The 22,791-nt window shown below is 39.8% G+C and overlaps 1 protein-coding gene across 7 annotated transcripts in view; it reads right to left on the bottom strand.

The window, feature by feature from the left end:
• DDHD1 (DDHD domain containing 1) overlaps positions 1–22,343 on the bottom strand; it is a 68,555-nt gene extending 46,212 nt beyond the window's left edge. For 6 of the 7 annotated variants that reach the window (XM_033108288.1, XM_033108291.1, XM_033108292.1 and 3 more), the window contains exon 1: positions 21,327–22,285. In XM_033108288.1, the coding sequence (XP_032964179.1) occupies positions 21,327–22,155 (829 nt within the window). In that variant the 5' untranslated portion in view covers positions 22,156–22,285. Of the gene's footprint in view, positions 1–21,326 lie in introns of all 7 variants that reach the window. The other variant, XM_033108295.1, reaches the window with a different exon arrangement.
• Positions 22,344–22,791: the final 448 nt, after the last annotated feature.

Below are 22,791 nucleotides of genomic sequence, written 5' to 3'. Positions count from 1 at the left end.
ACTTTTAACCTTTAGAATTATTGTGTTTTATATGTGTCTACCATATACAAAGTCTGACAATTAAGTTCATAAACTCATCCTAGAAAAAGTGCTAATACTTCATTGCTGAATATCACTACGGTCACCTTACAAGTATTCCCCTTGGGAAGCTATGCACCGATGCCAGAGCCTAGTCCACCCTTCAAAGCAATTTTGGAATTCTTTTTCTGGAATGGCCATCAGAACTGTCATCGTTATTATCCTTGATGTCCTGAATGTCATCAAAATGTGTTCCTTTCTATATTTCCTTTATCTTCAGGTAAAGAAAGAAGTCACTGGGGGCTAGATCAGGTGAGTAGGGAGGGTGTTCCAATACAGTTATCTGTTTACTGGCTAAAAACTCCCTCACACACAGTGCCGTGTGAGCTGGTGCATTGTCGTGATGCAAGAACCATGAATTGCTGGCGAAAAGTTCAGGTTGTCTAACTTTTTCATGCAGCTCTTCAGCACTTCCAAACAGTAAACTTGGTTAACTGTTTGTCCAGTTGGTACAAATTCATAATGAATAATCCCTCTGATATCAAAAATGGTTAGCAATATTGTATTAACTCTTGATTTGGACTAATGGAACTTTTTTGGTCGTGGACAACTGGCTGACTTCCATTGTGCACTTTGACGCTTTGTTTCAGGGTCGTATTGGTGCACCCATGTTTCATCGCCAGTGATAACACAACCCAAAACATCGTTTTGCCTCGTGCAAACTTTGACTCTCCTTTGCTTTTTGGTGAGCTCCTTCGGGATCATTTTTACACACACCTTTCTCATGTCAAGATTTTCAGTTAAGATTTTCCTGTTTCTCTATCGATGTTTACTTGGTCTGCTATGCTTCTCAGTCAGCCGCCGATTTTGACACACAATTCAACAAATTTTTGCCATGTTTTCATTAGTTCTGCTTCTTACTGGCCACCCTGACCTCTCTTCATCAGTGACGCGTTCTCTCCACTCAGAAAAATGTTTAATCCATTTGTACACTGCCGTTTTCTTTATGGCATTATCCCCGTAAACTTGGACTAACATGTTCCTGATTTCCCTTCTACTCTTGCCAAATTTAACAAGAAATTTCATGTTTGTTTGTTGCTCTAATTCAAGCTCAGACATTCTCACAACAATAATGAACGCCACTCAGCAAGACACCACCACATGTCGACACGAATAGAGCTGTGAGACACTGATATACCAAGGTTATGAAACCTTACCGAGCTGTTTGTATAGTGCTGCCAATGTAAGTGCAAGGTGGCAAGTTCGCGAACTTAAGTGTCAGACCTTGTATAGCATAGAATTGGGTTTTTCTTTATGAAACCACATGTGAAAATCTTTTTCTTTTAATAGGTGAGGTAAGCCCATTTAAGTTTATTGATATGACTGATATATTTGAACTCTGTATTCTATAATTACCATTTTTATTATTCATATTTACCCTTTTTTTTACTCTAGTTGGTAGTTTGCCTTTTTAAAATTTTCTTTTGGTGTTCAGAAAGATTTGCACTTTTTGTTTTAGTGGTTACCTTTGCACACGTGTTTGTGTGTATGTAAGCACATATTTTAGAGTTTCCTAAATCTTTTTTGCTTATTTAACCTTTTACTGTTTTGTCTGTCCATTTTAAGTGGTATCCAATAACTCCCACTTATTAGTTATACAATAGGGAACAATTTTTTTTTTATTAAAGTTTATGGGGTTACAATTGTTAGTAAAGTTTCATAGATTTCAGGTATACAATTCTGTAATACATCATCTGTGTATCAGATTGTGTGTTCACCATCCAGAGTCAGTTCTCTTTCCATCACCATATATTGGATCCCTTTTACCCTCATCTACCACCCCCCAACCCCCTTACCCTCTGGTAACCACTAAACTATTGCCTGTGTCTATGAGTTTTTGTTTCTTTATTTGTTTGTCTTGTTCTTTTGTTGTTTTCAGTTTTATATACCACATAGCAGTGAAATCATATGGTTCTCGACTTTCTCTGTGTGACTTATTTTGCTCAGCATAGTAATCTCAAGATCTATCCATGCTGTCACAAATGGTACTATTTCATCTTTTCCTTTGGCAGAATAGTATTCCATTGTGTATATATACCACATTTTCTTTATCCAACCACCTATCGAAGGACACTTTGGTTGTTTCCATGTCTTGGCCACTGTAAATAAAGCTGCAATGAACACTGGAGCGCATATATCTTTACGGATAAATATTTTCAGATTTTTGGGGTAGATACCCAGGAGAGGGATTGCTGGGTCATACGGTAATTCTATTGTTAATTTTTTGAGGAACCTCCACATTGCCTTCCATAGTGGCTGCACTAATCTGCATTCCCACCAACAGTGTACGAGGGTTCTTTTTTCTCCACAGTCTCTCCAACACTTGTTATTGGTCCTGCCGATGATAGCCATTCTAACTGGTGTGAGGTAATATCTCATTGTGGTTTTTGTTTGCATTTCTCTGATGAATAGGAAACAATCTTATTCTATTTTTCCCTTTCTTCACTTATTTTTAGTTTCATTTTTTCTATTTTGTCAGAACACTTTAACAATTACACCCATGTCCCCACTACTGTTTAATCTTGGATCTACAGTTAAATATATTAAATGTTTCCTAAATTCTTTCATGTTCAGAACTGTTTATGTATAGCCCTGATACTTGAAGGACAGGTTGGCTAGCTTGAACTCTGTTTCCTTGTTTTTGAAAATGCTGTTGTACTGTAACCGTCCTGTGTATATTATTCTTGAGAAGTATGATGCATACCTATTTTTTTGTTAGTAATGTGATCTTTTGTTTTCCCCCTAGCAGGTCCAGAAAAAAATTTGTCTTTGAATTTAATAGTTTCACTAGTCTTTAAAATCTAACAGTTTATGAATCAGAATTCATTGTTCTGGATCAGTCTACTACAAGGTGGGCCCTTTTAATATGTAGATTTTAGTTTTTCACTAATTTCTGAAAAGTTTCCCTTGGATTATGGTTTAATAAGTAGTTCTGTTCCATTGATTTCTTTTACTTCTTCTGGGACTCTTATTATAAGTGTGTTAGGTCTTCCTTTGCCTGTACTACATTTCTACCACTGTCTCTCTGAAGATTTTTTACTTCTCTCTGCATCTCATTTTCATTCTTTTGGTTGTTTTCCTTCCTTTCATTAGTGCCCCTTACATCAATGCTCCTATTAGTATGTCAAGTTTGAGGATATTTTATTTAGTTGGAGTTTTATAATACATTTTCCTTTGTTTCATGTTTGCTTTTGGGGAAGAATTCTTATCAGTGAAAATGGATTGATTCACATTTTCTGCATTCCTCTTAAAGTAGCTTCGCATGTCATTTCACTTATTCCTATTCCTGAGCATTTCATGGATACAGTTCTTAGTTCAACAGTGTCTGCTCTGCAGATTAGTAAGAGCAGCTCTTTAATGGATGACGTGATGGTAGTGGTGGTGGGTGGGTAGGGACAGGATTGGGTGCCTTGTTTCTCTTTCATTTTTCTAAGGCCCGTAATTTTCTCCTTCCTTCTTTCCTCTCACTGCCACGGTTCCAGGGAGAACCAGTCTTTCCCTACCTTCTCTCCCAGGAGCAATGTTTCTCTGACGCTGTTACTTCTGGTTCCTCTTATTTTCATACACTTTCCCTCCAGCTAGTGCTACGAATCACTAAGTCCCCGTGCACGTATTTTGCCAATTGTGTGGGGCAAGTTTTCTTTCTAAGGGTGATTTTGTTTGTACTTCATTTTAACCTCTGATCTCCTCTTTTCTTTTTCACTGTCTCTTAAGCCTCTCCTTGCCCCATCTCCAGACTCAGAGATTTGTAACAGCAACAGAGCTGCTGTAATTTGTTGTTTTTCCACATACAGGTAATTTAAAATTCATAGTATTGCCTATCTTGTAGTAATGCTGAAAGTGTGAATTATGTATGGTTTGTGTGAGAGTGTGTGTGTGTGGTCCTTTTTGGTCTTATGGCTTTTTGGGTGAATGCATAGAGAGATTTAGATTTGGACAGTTGCCATTATCTTCCAGATCCAAAGGCTCATCTCATTTAATCTTAACAGTAATCTTAAAAGATAGCTATAATTACCCAGTTATACAAATGAGTAAGCTGAGTCTTAGTGAAACTAAGCATCTTGCCCAAAGGCACCCAGCTAAGTAATATAAGAACCAAGATTCCAACCAAAGTTTGACTCCAAAGTTCATTCTAGCTCTTCCTATTATACAATGCAACCTGTATTCTTAAATAAGAAAAGTCCCCTTTTAACCCTCATCCCAAGAAATACAGACTATTTAGTTGTATTGGATTTTAAAATAAATAATTCGGGAAATTTGACATTGCCAGTCTAATATGAGACTTACAAATCAGAGCCAACCATGCCTCCCCATAAAAATCATGGAAGTAAAAAGCAGAGTTAAAAACAGTAAAACACGTTTATAGCACACATCTACACTCCTAACTCTTTTCTTCTCTTGAGCCTAATCTAAATGTATTCTTTTGATAGATGTTTTGGGAGCTTTACCTAAGCTTTAAATTCTACCAGTATCCTGTCAAGTACTACATCTTTCTGGTTCAGGCCTCTGTCTTGAACTCCAGACCCAAATATTCAACTGCCAATTAAACATCTCCTAATAGATAATCAACAGTTAACAGAATCACAAATAGCTATGGAACACACTAGGTTCTGGCAGAAAACAAAACAAAACAGAACACAAATCTGCTACTCTACTTGTATCCTCTATCATAGAGAAAATGGTGTGCTGACATTATTCAATCAGTCACCCAAGACAAACCTGGGAGTCAACCAAGACGCCTCCTCCTCAAATGCTTCTTACAACAATAACTAGACACTAAGTACTGTTTATTGTATCTCCTAAATCACCCTCAAATTCATCTCTTACTCATCAGGCCTACGTAGAATCAATACTTGAGTTCACTCTCATCATTTCTACCTGTTCTGTTTCAGAAACTTCCTATCTAAACCTAGTATCCCTAGTTTCAACTCTGTGACACTCTCATCACCATTACCACATGCCTACTCACAGGCATGTGTATGTATAAGTACATACACACACAAACACATACAGATTCCTCTACCTTACTCTCTCTCTTTATAAACACTCAACTTATCTTTTCTAGAGTTGTCAGAGAACCTTTCTAAAATACCATGAATCATGTCATCCTAATACTTAAATTCTTTTATGACTCCTCACTGCCTTCCAGATAAACTCTGAGCTCTTTACGATCTTTCCTTGAACTGCCTCTTCACATACGTGATGCTACTTTAGGTGTTTATTCACCTAATATCTGGATGTCTACCATGAACTAGACACTACTAGACACTAGAGCAGGCTCAGGGGATACTGACGTAAGATAACGCTGATGGTCCCTGTGCTTTCCATGTCGACAAGGACAGTTTCCTGAATGTGTGATGCTGAGTTGTACTTCTGTATCCTGCATGTGCTGGTCCTTCTATCTGGGATACTCTTCCCCATTTTCTTCATTTAGCTAACTTTTATAGTTATCTGAATTAGGAAGCCTTTTGTCACCTTCCCTTCTCTGTAGCTCCACTGAGTTAATTCTGCACATATTGATCAGTGTTTATCTTACTGTATTCTAACTGTTCAGGCCTCCTCACTTCTATGGATAAAGGTGCAATGTTTCTAGAAGATAAGAGAACCTATCACAAAATATGATTCTAATTACGGGATGTTGAATGTTGCCGAACAAGGTAAATCCCATTGTGCATTATTACCCCCGGGGCTGGCAAGTTTGGTAGATGGAGTACTTTCATTAGTGCTCCAAATTGGGCGTTCCTCTGTTTGAGTGGTGCTTTGCCAATCTGTTAAATCGGTTTATGCTGCAGGGTGTGTCAGCCGTTAACACTCTATTTTCAGAGGACAGAGTTTGACTAGTTTCCAAGAATAAGAAAACAGGGGACTAGGGTGGTCGGTTAGCTCAGTTGGTTAGAGCATGGTGCTAATAACACCAAGGTTGCTGGTTCGAGCCCTGCACGGGCCACTGTGAGCTGTGCCCTCCTTAAAAACAACAACAAATGGGACTTTTTGGGGTGAACATTTTGTTGAAGGGTGACACATACAAAAAAGAGCACAAATCACATGCATACAACTCAATGGCTTTTTACAAGTTAACTGTACGCAGATCAAGACAGAAAACATTATTAACACTTCAGAAGGTCCCTTCTTGCATGTCTCTTCCAGGTGCTACCTCTCAACCCTCACCAAGGGTAAACAAAATCCCAACAGATTAGTTTTGCTTTTTAATAATTTATATAATGGGATCATTATATAGTACTTACTCTTTTATTTGGCTTCTTTGGCTTAACATTATGTTTGTAAGAGTCAGTTCTAAAGATGGGATTATTTTTATGGTTAAAGTGTTAGCAGGTGAGCATCAGATAGATGTGAGCTATGCTCTTGGTCTAGTTACTTCTACCATTAAAATAATTCTAAGTAATATAGAGACATAAGCCAACAAATTCCTAATTATATGCTTTTTGAAACTCAAGGTAGTTCACTCCCTTCTTTTACCTAGTAGACACTAGATGAATATTTATGGAATGAAAGCAATAAAAACATGAAAATCTTTTGTGAAAAAGAGGAACAAGGGAGAAAAAGAAGAAAAAGATTTGGGTAGTCAAATTCAGAATGCTAACAAGCCTAAGAGCAAAAACTTGAACACATGCAAAAAGAAGCTGAGGAAAACATTTATTCCTAAGACTAAAGTCACAAGAAACTCATTTGAGGAATATAATTAGAAAATCATCAACTAGAAGGAGTACGTAGCAGCAAAAGTATTCTCATATAGGTTACAAAATAATCCAGGATATTAGGGACTGTTGGCATATACTCTTCACACCTGCTCAGATGGCTTAAATTGTGAGGTCATAGATGGTATACAGAAAAAATGGAACTGATGAAAGGATTCTGAAGGCAGAGGCTCTAATTCCAGTTCCACCCCCTCTGAGCCTCAGTTTATCATCTGTCACGTGAGGTTATTCTTTCTAACTGCAGGTTTATAACAGGGAATAATAAAATAATGTATGTAAAAGAATTTTGTAAACTATAAAACCCTATTCCAAATTACGGCATTATTCTAATTCACATAATATCTTTTAAAGTTTATAAAACCACATGCAGTGGTTAAATCTGGCTATGTTAATTTAAGACTAGCCTTCTAGAATCTTCACCCATTCGCCTTAAGTAAACTCCCTTTACCCCTACCATCTCTTCCAAAATGAAAATCTCACACTTTGACAACAGGAGAAGCAGGCTCAGCAAAAAATCAAAAATTGGATATAAACTAAGACCTACAGATGAGCTCACTACAGACACACTGTGACTGGCAAGTTAATCCAGTGCTCTGATTTACTTCCTGGTGATATCAGTAAAAAGTGGGTCCTTTCATGTGAAAATAGAGCTCCTTAAGACTCTGTTTTTACACTGAATTGTAAGAAATAAAAGAAAAAGAAAGATGGAGATTAGGAAGCATGAGAAATTAAATGCAGTAATTGGTTCAGTAGGCCGCCGGTCTTATGCCAGCAAAAAAGAGTTCTAAGGTATAAGTCTAACAACCACTTCTATTCTACAGCCCACAAACATAGCTGCAGAAGACATCGCATTCTTACTCCATGTGACAGCCAGCCATTTGGTGCATATTAGCTCACTAAATGTATGACCATTGTCCACTCCAACATTCCTGGGCAGGAAGGCTGTAGGATACAAGAGCACTAGGTTCTGCCTAACAGAGAGAGAAATAAAGACAAGACCACCAAGAATGCAGACAGTAAATCAGTTTGCTAAATTGCAAGGACAGACTTCTATTTATAGCCATGATGGAGTAACTCGTACTTGACTTAGTGTCTCACCTTAAACAACCAGAAAATCAGATAAAATACATGGAACAATGATTTTCAGATATCGTACTATAGGCAAAAGAGGACAGTGATTGCTGAGAGAACCCCCAAAACTGCCCACGCATAGTGCCTAGAGTTTCTTGGCTACAGCGTAGGAGAGGTAACCCAAACAGAGCCTAGCAGTCTTGTTCAGTTGTGAAATGGCTTAGAGTTCAGGGAGGTGAAGGCAGCTAGAATCTGTAGGGCAAAATGCTACAAAGCAAAGGACTATACAGAAAGAGAATGGTGGCGATCTCTAGAGGAGTTCCCTTGAGTCTTTGGTGGAATACTTATCTATGCATGCATGGAAGAAAAGTGCTTGAGGCTAGGGAAAATGACCACTGGAAAGGAGTAGATGGAGCAATCTCCAGAGCTCATACCCTGTTTCCTTGAAAATAAGACCTAGCCAGACAATCAGCTCTAATACGTCCTTTGGAGCAAAAATTAATATAAGACCCAGTACTATATATTATATAATATTATTATGTTATACTATTATATTATTATATTACCGGGTCTTATATTATAGTAAAATAAGACTGGAATTTACATTAATTTTTGCTCCAAAAGACGCATTAGAGCTGATTGTCCAGCTAGGTCTTATTTTCAGGAAAACATGGTATAAGGCTGGGAATAGTTCAGGTTCCAATCAGCCAGAATAAAAAAGATTTAATCCATGGGACACTGAGTAATGCCCTCTAAAAGGTATCACCTCAATTGTAGGGATAAATTATCCCCAAACTAAAGGCTCCTTTGAGCACTCTAAAGAAGCTCAAAAGAAAGCCTTGATAGAGCATACTAATTTGAAGTAACTTTAACTGTGTACCAGATTAAAGTCCAACAACATTAAAGGAATGCTACAAAATCCTGCACACAACAGGAAATTTACAATGTCTGGCATCCAAAAAATTAACAAGTATTCAAAGCAGCATGAAAATCCAATGCATAACTAGGAGAAAAGTCAATCAATAGCAACAGATCCAGAAACAACACAGGTGGTAAAAGAAGCAGACAAAGATGTTAAAACCATTCCACTTTCTAGATTCAAGAGAGAGGAAAATGTAAACATAATGAAGAAGGAAATGGAAGATATAAAAAATACCTAAACTGAACTTCTAAAGATGAAAAATACAACATCAGAAATAAAAATATACCAAATGAAATCAAAAGTAGATTAGACATCACAGAAGATCAGTGAACTTTCTGAAATTTATAACATAGCAATAGAACACATTAAAGAACAGAATAGAAATAAAATAGAAACCATCCAAAATAAAACACAGGAAAAAATTTTAAAAAATGCACAGAGCTGTGGTACAATATCAAGCAGACTAATGTACATGTAGTAGGAATCCTAGAAAAGGGGTAGGGTGAACTAGAAAAAAAAAAAATTAAGAGAAATAATAGCTGAATATTTCCCACATTTCATGAAAACTATAAACCCCATTTCTAGAATTTCAACAAATCCTATGCAGAAGAAATAGGAAGAAAACCACTCCAAGACAAATCATAATCAAACTGCAGAAAACCATCAATAAATGGGGGGGTAGGGAGAGGGTTTGAAAAGCTACCAGAAAAAAAGATGACATCTAGAAGAAGAAAGATAAAAGTAACAGCAAACTCATCAGAAACTATATAAATAAAAGACAATGGACTGACATGTTTAAGGTTCTGAAGGAAATAAAATGACCTAGGATTCTATACCCAGCAAAAATACCTTTCAAAAATGAGAGAGAAATAAAGACATTTTTAGACAAAAGCTAAAAGAACTTATCACCAGCAGATCTGCAATATGAAAAACATTAAAGGAATTTGTTTAAGAACTTGATGGAAATTCCATACTAGGTGGAACTTTGTGTCTACATACAGGAATAAAGAAAAGTATAAATAAGTATTTGGTAAATATAAGACTTCTTCTCATTTAAAGAAATCTCTCTTAAAAACTGACTGCTTAAAGCAAAAATATTTTGGGGTTTATAACATGTAGATGTAAAATGTGTTACAACAATAGCAAAAAGGCTGAGGGGGTAAATAGAAGTACACTAATGAAGTTCTTTTACTCTACACAAAATTACAATTTTTGAAATCAGGCTATGACAAATTAAAGGTGTACACTGAAAATCCTAGGGCAACCACTACAAAAATAAGATAACAGAATTTCAGCTGGCTTAGGATGTAGAAAGCTAAAAGAACATTGCTCCTACCTCTAAAACATAGACAAATTTAATTTGTAAAATTATAATTTTTCATAAATCCTTCAGAGACCTGGAGGTCACAGGCTAACAGACTAATACAACAGCTAAGGAAAGACAGGGAGAAACAAGATGGAAGCACTTGCTTACTGGGAGTAAACATCAAAAGTCATAAAGAAAAAAGATGTCAGGAAAAAAGATTTTGGCCAAAATTTTTAACAAAATGTTAAAAGTCAAGTACAGGTGACAGTGAGAATACAGAACCCTTGGGGCCTCAGACATAAAGGGTAATGCAAATCCTTGCATGTTTTTCATTAAAGATTTCAGTAGGAGTTCATAAGAGAGACCAGGAGAAGGGTGAGGAATCTGAAAAAGTACCCCTTCGTAGTGTAGGCCTTGGGGAGGACAACAGCAGCAGCTGTGGGAAAGGGTAAAGCCTTAGCCTGGATCCTTCCTACTCTTACCTAATGGAAAAAAAGCCTTAAGAGGCTGTTAGGAGGGCAGCAAACACTGTTGCTTTTCAGATGAAGATCTATAGCTGCTGGGAAAAAGCAACAAGGGGGGGAAAAAAGAAACAACCACCACCCTCGGTGCAAAGGCAGGGCACTGCCCTGGATCAAGACCATGAGGTCTCCCATAGCTGGGGTAGGGGCAGAATCACTAAGGTCCTACTTCAAGACTCTGAGACACTGTGCCTAAGAATGAGGCTAAACCAGAAAACAGAGAATGTCCTTCTCCACTCCCACTCCTAACTTCATCACCAACATAGCCAGCATTTAATCTACTGCTGGGGGCAGATAAGAGCATGTACAAAAACCTCTGGCAAACCAGCCTCCAACCTAAAGAGTAATGATTTGAAGTCTCTGGTGCATTGCTGGTTATGGTAACTATTGTAGTAACAGTTATTGTAGTAACAGTATAGTAACAAAACCAAAACCCAGCTCAACTCCCAACTAGACTGATCAACCTCCCACACTAACAGCCTAACAAAAGGCCTTTATGTATTTCTAGGCATAAATGCTCTATTGTCCTACACAAGCTGTGCAGCTTTCATAACAACAACAAAAAATTGAGACATACAAAGAAGGAAAAAAATACTGTCAATAGACAAAACAACAGAACCAGACTACAGATGTGCCAGATGTTGGAACTATTAGACAGAGAATTTGCTAAACAGATTAATATGCTAAAAACTCTAGTGGAAAAGGTGGGCAACATGTACAATCAGATGGATAATTTCAACACAGAGATGAAAACTACAAGAAAGAATAAAAAATGTTAGGTGGGTTCATTAGTAGACTCAACTTTGCTGAGGAAAGAATCGGTGAATTTGAAGTCAATAGAAATTACCCAAACTGAAACACACACACACACACGGAAAAATTAAAAAGCAGAACAGAACATCCAAGAGCTGGGAGACACTATCGAGTGATCTGATATGTGTAATTGGAATCCAAAAAATCTCACAGAACACCAAGTAGGAAAAATATGAAAAAGGTGTCCCTAAAAGCTATTAATAGAGATAAAAGAGAATCATAACAAATATTCAGTCCAAAAGAAGGCAGGAAAAGAGTTGAAAAAAGAAAACAATAAATGGGACAAATAGAAAACAATGAGCAAGATGTTCAATTTAAACTCAAACAGCATTAATCACATTAAATATAAATGCCCTAAAAAACCAAATAAGAGATTGTTAGAATGAATTTTAAAAAGCAACAACCAATAGATAGGTAAAGACATATATAGGTTTAAAAGGAAAAGATACATCATGAAAATACTAATCAAAAGAAAGCAGGGAGCAGCAAAATTAGTATCAAAGTAGGCTTTAATACAAGAAATAAACCAGCGATAAAGGGGGGCATTTCAAAATGATAAAGGCATTGTTTCATGAAAAGGATATAACAATCTTAAGTGTATATGCACCTAATAACAGAGCTTCAAAATACATCAAATAAAAACCAATAGAAATAGAAGAATAAATAAATAAAACCACAATTAAAGTTGGGGATTTCATCCTCCTTCTCAGTAATTGATAGTATGAGTTTACAGAAAATCAATAAGAATATAAAAGTTTTAAACTGGTCAGAGCAGAAATAGGTAGGTAAAAGAAAAATAGAGACGAAATAAAGATACCAATTTGTGGGTTGAAGGCTAGTTCCTCTAGAACCCCTTGGACTGGCTGAACTGGTAATTCTCTAAGTGTAAGTGCAAACAACACAGATGAAGCAGCTTTGAGCCATTTAGACTGGAGGGATTGATGGACTGACAGTGTTATTCATGTGAGGTCTATAAACTTCTGCCACCAGGATTACTTCGGATACCTACTGAAGAGGAAGATGCTCAGGCCCTCAGGCTCAGAGCTCTTGAATCCAATCTTCTGAGATGAGATTTGAGAATTTACATTTTTAACAACCTTGCATTTGACTGTTAAGCTCAGTGAAATCTGCAAACTACTGGTCTAAGATACGATGCCATTCCACAGGCAAGGGAACCCAGCAAAGACAATTCAGAAGCTAAAGAGTACTCCACTATCCTCACCTCACCTGGAAAAGTCTTCGTTTTGTTCAACTTCAGAGTCAATAAGAGGAATGAAGGTCCTTGACCTGTGATACTTGGTGACTCCCAGAACTTTCAGGGGGTGAGATTAAGCAGCTTTAACATGCATATGCATACACACACACACACACACACAGACACACACACACACAGGGAGAGGGGAGAGAAAAAAGGAGAAAACGGAGAGAGAGGGTGTGGGGGAATATGTGTATATGTATGTGTTATGTGTGTGTGTCATTAAATTTAAACTGAAGTAATTCTGATAGAGCCAGAGAATCCCACTCTTCTTTTTCACAAATAAAACAGGTCAACCACACACTTTTTAATTTCTAGAAGCTAGGCTTCCAGTTTAAGAGCAAACATACCAGCCCAGCTTAAATAAAATAGCTAACACTTATTGAACCAGGAACTCTAAGTGCTCTACATATGTGTATGTATTTCAATGAAATATTCATAATAACGCTGTGAAACAGGAATCAGTATCTCCATTTACAAAGGAGAAACTGGGCCACAGAGAGATTACAACTACTGTGTTTCCCCGAAAATAAGACCTAGCCGGACCATCAGCTCTAATGTGTCTTTTGGAGCAAAAATTAATATAACACCCGGTCTTATATTATATTAAAATAAGACCCTGTGTTGTGTTGTGCTGTGTTGTGTTGTGTTGTACTGGGTCTCATATTATGTAAGACCGGGTGGTCTTATTTTCGGGGAAACACGGTACAACTTACCCAAAGTCATATGGCTATGGTAAATCAAGGATTCAAACTAAGGGAATTTGACAACAAAGACCTATTCTCTAAGCCCACTTGGCTTTTATTGCCAATGCTGGATCAGGAACCACCGCTTCAAATCCCTGGACTAAGGACAGACTGATTTGAAGCTAGATCTTGCACTATGTGCCAGAACCCAACTGTCATCCCTATCACTGCTGGTTCAACTGCAGGTCAATTAAGAGAAATCTCTCAAAGTTTTCATGCTGAGGTCTCCACTGTAAGGAGAATTATGGGCTATTTCTGTCTTGCCAACATGGCAGAAATCCAAGAATACTACTGGCTCTGCCTCAACTGAAAACTGAGTAGTCTTTTAGAAAGCTGTAAAGTTCTCTGTGGTATCAAAAGTCTGGGCAGCTCGTTAGAGATGTTCTAAACAAGCTTTTGGGATAGCGTCAGTACCTCCCCACATCTGGTGACAGGATCTGCATACCGAAAAAGTAGATGATCAAGAATTTAGAATGATTTTATGGGATAAAATTCCTCCTTTCCCAGAGGCAGTAGATTTCTAAGAGAATGATTGGTGCACTCTTCTGGGGTCCAAGTCAGGAAGCCTCAAGACAGTCCGGCTCTTTCTGGGGCCTGACAGACTAGGCAAAAAAAATCAGTCACAGTTTCTCACAAGAAGAGGCAACAGTTACAGAGGTCCTAGGGCTCTGCCTAAATGAGAGTCAATTACCATGAGTCAAGGCCAAGAAAATTCAATGTCAGGAAAGGGACAACAAATCGAAATACAACTGTTGAAAGCCAAGAATGTAAAGTGGGTTATAAATTTGAAAGGATAGAAGAGGCAGGAAAATAGAGAAGTAATAACAGCTAACTGTTACATAGAGTGTGCTATTTATCATGGGATAGTTCAAGATCTTTAAATATTTTAACTTATTACACAATCCTAAGAGGTAAGTACTATTTTCCATATTTTACAGAAGAAGAGTACTGTGGCACAAAGCAATTAAGGTGCCCAAAGTTACGACAGTGTATGGCAGAGCTGGAATTTGGGCCCAGTCTGCCTCCAGTGGTCATTTACACTCATAAACATGACTCAATACCGCCTCTCTAGAAAAACCAGTAAAAATCAAAATGAAGGTGGCAGAAATGAAATTGATGAGCTAATATAAATCAGGTCCACCCTTTTTGTGTTATCTACCATATACTTTGGCGGGTTCTACATCTGTCCATGAAAGACAGAATGCTATCAGGCAATCAGAATTCTAAACAATGTAATCCAGGAGTAGGAACATCCATTATTTATGGGGCACAGTTACACTTTTCCTCCACCAAAAAAAAGTGTGATAATGTAGTTTACATAAAATAACAGGTTAAATAGTAAACAGGTTAAAAACAAACTGCAACTATATCCAAAAAGATATTCTAAAATATAAGGTCCCAGTTTTTTCTAGTGAAAGGCAAAGAGCAGAAGCAGGGGTGGTCGTCTTAAATTAGAAGAGTGGCTGGCATACAATGAAAACGTCAAGCCAAAGCACGGATCTGTTCACAAACCTTACAGACACGTACAACTGTCTCATTTTGTGCTGGCCATACAGAAAGGGTTCATTTGAGCAGTGGAGAGCCGGCATGGAAGAGTGAGTGCCACAGAAAGCGCTTGAGCAGCCACCCTCTGCTTTCCTGTGTGAGTGGTCCTCAATAACCTCTTTGAAGTAGACTCTCTCTTTCCGGGCAATGACTATCTTTGATTCACGGCAAAGGTTTTCTTTTCCGAAACATAAACAGACTTGGAGATACTTAATGTTAAAATATATACCAGATGTAAAATGTAACTTTTACTGAGGGCTAGGTGGGTAAATCAGGTGGACATGAGATATCCTGGGTCTACTTAGAGGTTAACTCTATAGAATGAGAAGAAAACAATAGATTCATGAATAAAATATTAACTGAAAATTGTTCTTTTGTAATAAGTAGTAAAATACAAGATGGGATTGATTTTAACTATGTCTATGTCAAGGTTCAGAAGTAATTCTAACTCTGCTCCCTGTGCATCACCTAAAGTTACTGAGCCACACATCCCATGGCATATGATTTAGAAGTCTTATGTTTTAGCTTAGTTTATCCAGTTCTTTGTCCTGCATCATGTGTCTCAAAGGGTATCTTGCATCAATGTTCAGAATGATGGTTCACTGAGAAGAGGCCCAAAGGAGAATTAGTAACATTACAGAGATTTTCTTTCATGTTGTTAAAATCACACTCTAGCAAATAAAAGTTTAACTCTTAACTACTTGGAAAAGCCATCCATTCAGGTGGAATTTATACTTCTCTAAGATTCCCAGATATCTGAGGTCTTGGGGTACAGAAGTACCAATAATAATGTAATTTCCAAAGGCTGGCCTGGCTTCCAGCAGATTTTATTTGAACATACAAGTGCAATGATTATAGATATAGCTTAATGTAATAAGACATTAAAACAAATATTAGAGTATAATTTATTCTTGTGTGGCAATCTGGTAAAATTAGAAAGCAGTACATAAAACAGAATTATTTTTATTCAATCATATCAATATTTCTACCATTTTTCTTCAGTTCTCTGGCACCGACAATTCCTACTTTTCACTACTTTGAATTTCACTTGTCCCCTAATCCAAGGGTATCAAAAAGTATCTATATTATGCTTTTCATCCCATTAATCCACTCATTTGTCAGTGATTCAACATCTTTTGTGGGCAAAATTTCCCTTTACCAAGGCACACTTAAAAGAGTAGAAATGTAGTTATATATAAAGGCTATAAAAAATCATGTTTTTTTCCTTGTTCTACTTTTTAACTGCGCTTTTAGGAATGTACTCTTATTGTGGCAAAAAAGCAGAGACCGTATCTATACCCTTCATCAGTGTTGAAGTTTTTCTTGATAACATGCAGTTTAAATTCTATCATACTCATGAAAAGATAAAGGTCTTAGATCAGATTCCCCCACAATCAGGGATTCTAGAACTGCCTACCTCCTCATCTCTTCTGCTATAATCTTCATCTGTAGGCTTCCTGTGAATACATCCTGCATTTCCCTCTCTCCTTTCTATCCCCCTACTCTCTCACCCAAATGCGCATAATTCTAAGGGGAATCCTGTGCTAGCACATCCAGCTTTTTCCTGCTCTCAATAGAAAAGGATCAGCCCTAGGGTTCCAGACATCAAAGATCTTAGCAAAGCAGAAATTACAGGGCATGATGTGGAGATAAAAGCCCCAGGAAATAAAATTCGAAGAGGGAAGAGTACAAAAGGTCTCTTTTATGGCAAAATAGTAAAGGAATAAAGAAAAGAAGATGGGGTAACAGATGGAGGAAAGAAAACCGTACTGAGTACTTTGAACATTTATATAAAGCACTTACACAACATGCATTATTACATTTGAGCCATATACAAACAAGGTGGATCAACACTGATATTAGATCAGTCTCAAACTAATGGTACACTGCAAAGGGAAAGAAAAGTCCTGAATGCCTTGGTCAGGAAGTGCCAAGTCCTATGCTCCACACATGTCACTCACTAGTCATTCACATCCTTGTGCTGTTTCAGCAGGTCACTGAAAATTGCAGTCTAAAGCAGACTTGACCTGGACTGCGGTTCTCAGAAGACACTGCCAGGGTTCTGCAAACCTGAGAAGCCAGAATTCTAATGCCACCCAGGTGTGCTATCCAGGATGGGCTAGTGGGAGATAATGCAGTTAAAAAGAGTAAGAGATAACTTACTCTTAACTAGACTAACACTTTTTCAGTCAGGCATGTCAATCTCTGGTCTCTCTGTTTCCTTTAGTTCTGCTTTATTGGAGGCAGAAACTGACCAAGAAAGAGTGCCTTCTACCAGCCTGGACTCTATTGCTTTCCCATGATGCCCTGTGGCTCATAAAGGATTATTATTAAGGTAATTAACCCTTGAATGAAAAAGACCTAAGACCTGGTTACAGCTATGCCAAGTTAACAAACATCATATAATTTGGGTACTTACAGAAAAAAAACACCCTAATTTTTCTACCTCATTTCATTGGGAATATTATTTTCTCTTCAATATATTATGAAGACTAGTGAATTTCTAAAGTGTCTGAAATTTAAAATGGTTTAGAATTACAATAATGCAAGTAGGCCTTATAAGTACACTGGAAAAAAGAGGGAAAGAAAGCTGTGGCTTATAGTTAATAACTGCTTCTGGAAACTACACATTCATATACTATTTGGTCAATTAAATAACTTGATTAATTTAGTCAATGAAAGGCCATTACACGTTCCCTAGTGCACAATGCACACACCGCTATCATCAGAATTGCTATGAGACTATTCTAGACTCATTAAATATTTCTATAATATGACTTCCATAGCTATTACTAAATGCTCTGGCCACTTTCTTGCTAGTATTTTTTCACAAACATTCTTTCCTCTGTGATGAGGTACAGGCCAGTAACAACAAATCTTGGGTACTCAACAATTTTGCACTGTTCAGCCTTACTTTCTACATGTAAGGTATAGTTTTCTGAGATGCAAATTGATATATTTAACACGTAGTACTTTGTTCCAACCATTATTCTAAGCATGTTATATATAATTTATAATTCTCAGTGCAAGCCTATGAGGTAGCTACAAGCAGCTTAGGAAGAACACGGGGCGCAAAGGAGTTCACTCAGGCATTACTCAGCAATGATCAGTTTTTATCTAAAACGTCCACATGCAGTCAGAAAAATATCTGAACAGACAATGAAACAAAAATAAACTTCATACAATAAGTTTTTCATGTGTAATAATATTGTTTTCCTATCTATAGAAGACAAATTCTGTTCCCCTTCTGATTCATGTACCCCTGAACTGGTTCAAATTTTACCTGCCAGTTAAGAGTTCAAAAGGAAGAGTAAATATAAATTTAAATCAACACCTCTCTTTTAGACTAGGTGTAGCTAACTGGTTGGCCTTGACACCTAGAAGCAGTGGGCTCAATCAGGTCACAAAAGTCTAAATGGCCACTGGAATGCTACCACCATTCTATGTAGGAACTTGTTGGACTTTTTTTTAAAAAAAAGCACCTTTCATTACCACTATTTAGAAAGTTTCCAGACAGGTTTTTTAAAGAAGTAAAATGGAACAAAGGTCAAAAGCCGCAGAATACCCTAAGAGTCCCTCCATTTGAAGGAAGGCTGAAGAGACCACACTGGAAAAGAACCCTCCTGAGAAGCTGTGAAAACTTAAATAATACACAGAGACCTGAAAAACCAATTAGATCAAAATTATATGGGATTTTGTGAGAAGTGGTAAATTATAGACAAAAAGCACTATTGTAGTGCTTCACTACAGCTCATATGAAGGCCTGGGGCACCCACGGGATTGCATCTTGCAGAAAACTATTTAGAAAATGCTAAAATGGAATCAAAATAGTGTTGCTGTTTGAGAAGACTAAGTTTCCTTTCAGGTTAACCTTTGTAGCCCCTCATTGTCTCTTGTTTGATTTATGATACTGGTATTCTAAACATATTCTCCAACTCGCCAATTCAACCTTTGTGTTGTCACTAAACAACTAAGTAATACAGAACCTTCAACTATTTGGGTCCCCTTTACTCACAGGATAAAGTCCAAACTCCTTAGCACTGCTTATCCACCCTTGTTCGTTTTCTAGCTAGTCTCCCAAATGTGCGCTTCACAGGCAGGTGGTCCCTTCACCATCTCCTCCTGTCCCTGACCAAACACCTCTGTCTCTGTGGTGGTCAAATCCCAAACTTACCTGTGTCTTAGCCCCTGTAGATGGAGCACCAATTTCCTTATCATACGATGCAGTTTTATGCCTCCATGCCCTTGCAGATGTGACCCCACCTGGCTAGAATGCCTTCCCCTCCATTTCCCCGTTTCTTCTGTCTGATTAAATTAATCCGTTAGGGCTCAGTCTTACATCACCTGGGAAGCTTTCCTGACACCCTCACCCTTGGGTGGGTCAGATGCTCTTTGGACACTGCTCTGTATTTCCCCTCTAGACTATGAACTGCTTTACCACTTTCTAGCGAAGTGACCTTAGACAAGTTCATTAATTTCAATGAGTTCATTTCTTCAAATACAGAACATTAGCATTAATTTGATATCACTATGAAAAGAATGTGAAAAATCACTTTGTAAACAATAAAGCAATTTGCAAGCATTAACAATTTTATCATAAGCCAAAAGAGCACACAGTATTCTAAGAGAATATAGTTCAGCTGACCTAAGATTCATGTCTTGGTTTCCAGGCCCCTCTCCAAGGATGCCTGGAATTTTATCCAACTCTCTGGCTTCAATAAGTTCTTACACTTCTATCTTCAAAGGAAAAAAAAAAATCTATAGTGATGTCTAGGTCATTTTAAGAAAAGACTAAGTGGGAGACTCTTGAAGGGTAAGGATAGTTCTTTTTTCCATCTTTCCTAATGCATTCACAAGAGTGCATAATATTGGTATTATGCACATACCAATATTCAATAAAATGAAAGAACTGAATTAATGAGTTAATATAAACATACCCTGTCCTTAGTGAGCTTATAATCAAAAGGAGAGAGTGATGTGACAGATCCCATAATGAACCTGCCTTGTAAAAATGGCAACAAATGCCTTCAATGTCATCTTAAAGTGTAGTAAGAAATTAAATTTCCTTCTATGCTTATTTTATTTGGTGATTCTGATAAAATAGAGATAAATGTAATCCTATTTTAGTGACTCAGGCTTAACTTATGAATGTTTTAATATTATCAGAATCACTTATGCAATTCAATACTTACTTATTGACTATTTACTGCACTAAGCCCTATGAGAGTACAAAGATAATGGCAATGGACTCTGCCCAGAAAATGCTAAACATATAGAAAGGAAGCTAAGTCATCAATACATATAATTAATAAAAGACAGAATGTTGTGAAATGTATGGAGGACCGAAGTCTAGTGACAATCAATGAAGATATTTGGGTTAGGGCACTGGGCTCTAAAAATTGAAACTGTATATTACAAATTAATGGTGGCCAACAGCTTCTGTTACTATAAAATATCTACTATATATTATATGTGTAACATTTGCTACATGCAATGGCAGATATTTCTGATAGCCTTACTTCTCAATCTAATTATATACCTAATTGTGTAGGCTAATGAATAAGGACCCATTGTTTACACTTATATCACACGTATGTGCCAAGCAGTTTCAACTCTTTTAGGTTTATTGTCTCATTTAACCTCCACAACAATCATTCCTATTTTACAGAAGAGGTAGATACAAGCATTCCTATTTTACAGAAGAGGAAACCAAGGCACAGGCCTGGTAATTTTTCAAGGTCAAAAGGCAAAAATAAAAATATGTAAACAAGCACCTAAGCGATATAAAGGAGTATTCCACAGAGTGAGCTTCACGCTATGCTCTCCACCCCTCCCTAACGCACTCGGAGGTAACAACTTATCTCCTTTCCTTTCCCGCCAGGGATTAATTCTCTTTTTTCGAGTCCATAACTGTTGATTCTCCTGCAGATTCTCTCCAACATTCCCACTCCAGAGGACACGCTGCTATTTAAATCACAGCCACTTCAGGGTAAATGAGACCGAATCAGATCTCCGAGTGGACCAAGCTCGGGTAGGGTCACGAAATTAAACCTTTCGGGCTGGGCATCCGTTCCTGGATCACCTCCAGGGCATGGCAGCAGTACCGCTCACCCAGAAGCCACAACGCCGGCAGTATCCTCTCCTCCTGACCCTGGGCAGCTTGGGTTTTGCCATCTGCTCGTTTACCCTTCACCTGCCAGAGCTGCCCGCACAATCTCCATCCTGCTCTGACCAAACACGCCAGGCCTCATGCGCCTCCCTCCCCATAGGGGTCAAGTCTCAAACCCACCAGGGCGTGTGTCGGCCCCTGCAGAGGCAGCCCGTCCCGCTCCCCTTCCCGGCCGGCTACTCACGGTTCCAGTACACCGGGTAGCATTCTCCTTGGGTCACATCCACCTCGTAGAGGCCGCCCCGCACACACACCCGCTCGACGTTCACCAGCTCCTCCATCTCGGGCTCGTGCCTCGCCGTGCGCGGGCAGAAGCCACAGACGCGGTCATCCTCGTCGTCCTCCCCGGAGCTGGAGGCCCGGCCGCACACATGGTCGCTGTCGGGGTCCTCCACCTGGGGACGGCCGCCCGTGGCCTGCGGCAGCGTTCGGAAGGCGAGCTCGATGCGGAGGGAGTCGTAGCCGATGAAGGGCTTCCAGGTCTTCTTGTCCTCCTTGTAGAACCAGCGCACCTCCTCCGGGCCCAGCTCCGTCACTACCTCGTAGCGGTGCCGGGAGGCCACACCGCAGGGCCGGGCGCGTTTCCTCTCCCCAGGACCTCCTCCCGCCGCCCCGCCGCCCCCCGAGTTCGACGGCACCAGCAGCGGCTGCTGCGGCGGGTGCAAGGACGAGGAGCTGCCGCCACCGCCGCTCTCGCCCTCGCTGTAGAAGCGCAGCGAGGAGCCCGACTCGGCCGAGCTGAAGTCATAGTTCTCGTCACTGAGGCAGGGGTCCAGCGCCAGGTGGTGGTTGTTCTCCTCCGCGCCCGGCGCCAAATGCAGCCCGGGCTCCCCGCGGAGCAAGGCCAGGGGCACCTCGCCGTCGCCCGGGTCCCCTCCGGGCAGGTGGTCGAAGCAGCAGACGCTGCCACCGAACGTCGGCTCCGCCTCCGAGCCCAGCTCCCAGGCAGCGCCGTCGCTGCCCCGGCCGTTAAGCTCGGGGCTCCGCGGGGACCCGTGACCCGGGTAATTCATGGTGTGGAGGCGCTGCCGGCCACCCAACCCCGCGCCGAGCCGCGGCCCCCAGCACTTCCGCCACACATTCAACGCCGCCGCCCTCTCCACCGGGAGTTTTTAATCTTTCAAATCCCTACCCGGGCTGCGGCGGCAGCGGCGGTGGCTCCGCCCCCCGCCCCGAGGCCCGTGGCGGCCGCCGCCGCGTTCCGCCGTCCGTCCCATTGTCACGCAGCCCGACGTAGGAGGCGCTTGGTCTCCGGTCCCGCCCCGGCTGCCGCGCGCGCCGCCCCGGAAGCCCGGTCTTCGTGGGCGCCGTTGGCGAGACGCGCTTCGTGCCCCTCTGGCGGTGGGTGCGGGTCAGCTGCGGCCTGCGGCCACTCTGGATGCCTCACTTCTCTGCCGCCTCCCCTCTGGTCTCCGTGCACAGCTGCCTCGGCCCCCGCCCTGCTGGGGGTCGGAGCCCAGATGAGGAGGGGCTTTACACCAATCCTCCTTGCAATCTGAGGCATCAACCCAAAGGTTTAATTAAGATACAGGTGGAGAGGGCCCGAGGTAGTTGGATTCTCCTAACCTTGATTTTGTGACCTTCGGCCCGCATGCAGCCTCGGTATAACTAGTTGGCCATCAGCTGTAACTGGTTGACCATTAGCCACG

Source organism: Rhinolophus ferrumequinum, chromosome 6 (genome assembly GCF_004115265.2).
Source record: "Rhinolophus ferrumequinum isolate MPI-CBG mRhiFer1 chromosome 6, mRhiFer1_v1.p, whole genome shotgun sequence".
Lineage (NCBI taxonomy): Eukaryota > Metazoa > Chordata > Mammalia > Chiroptera > Rhinolophidae > Rhinolophus > Rhinolophus ferrumequinum.
Note: the sequence above shows the minus strand (reverse complement) of the source record. Positions and strands in the feature narration are given on the sequence as shown.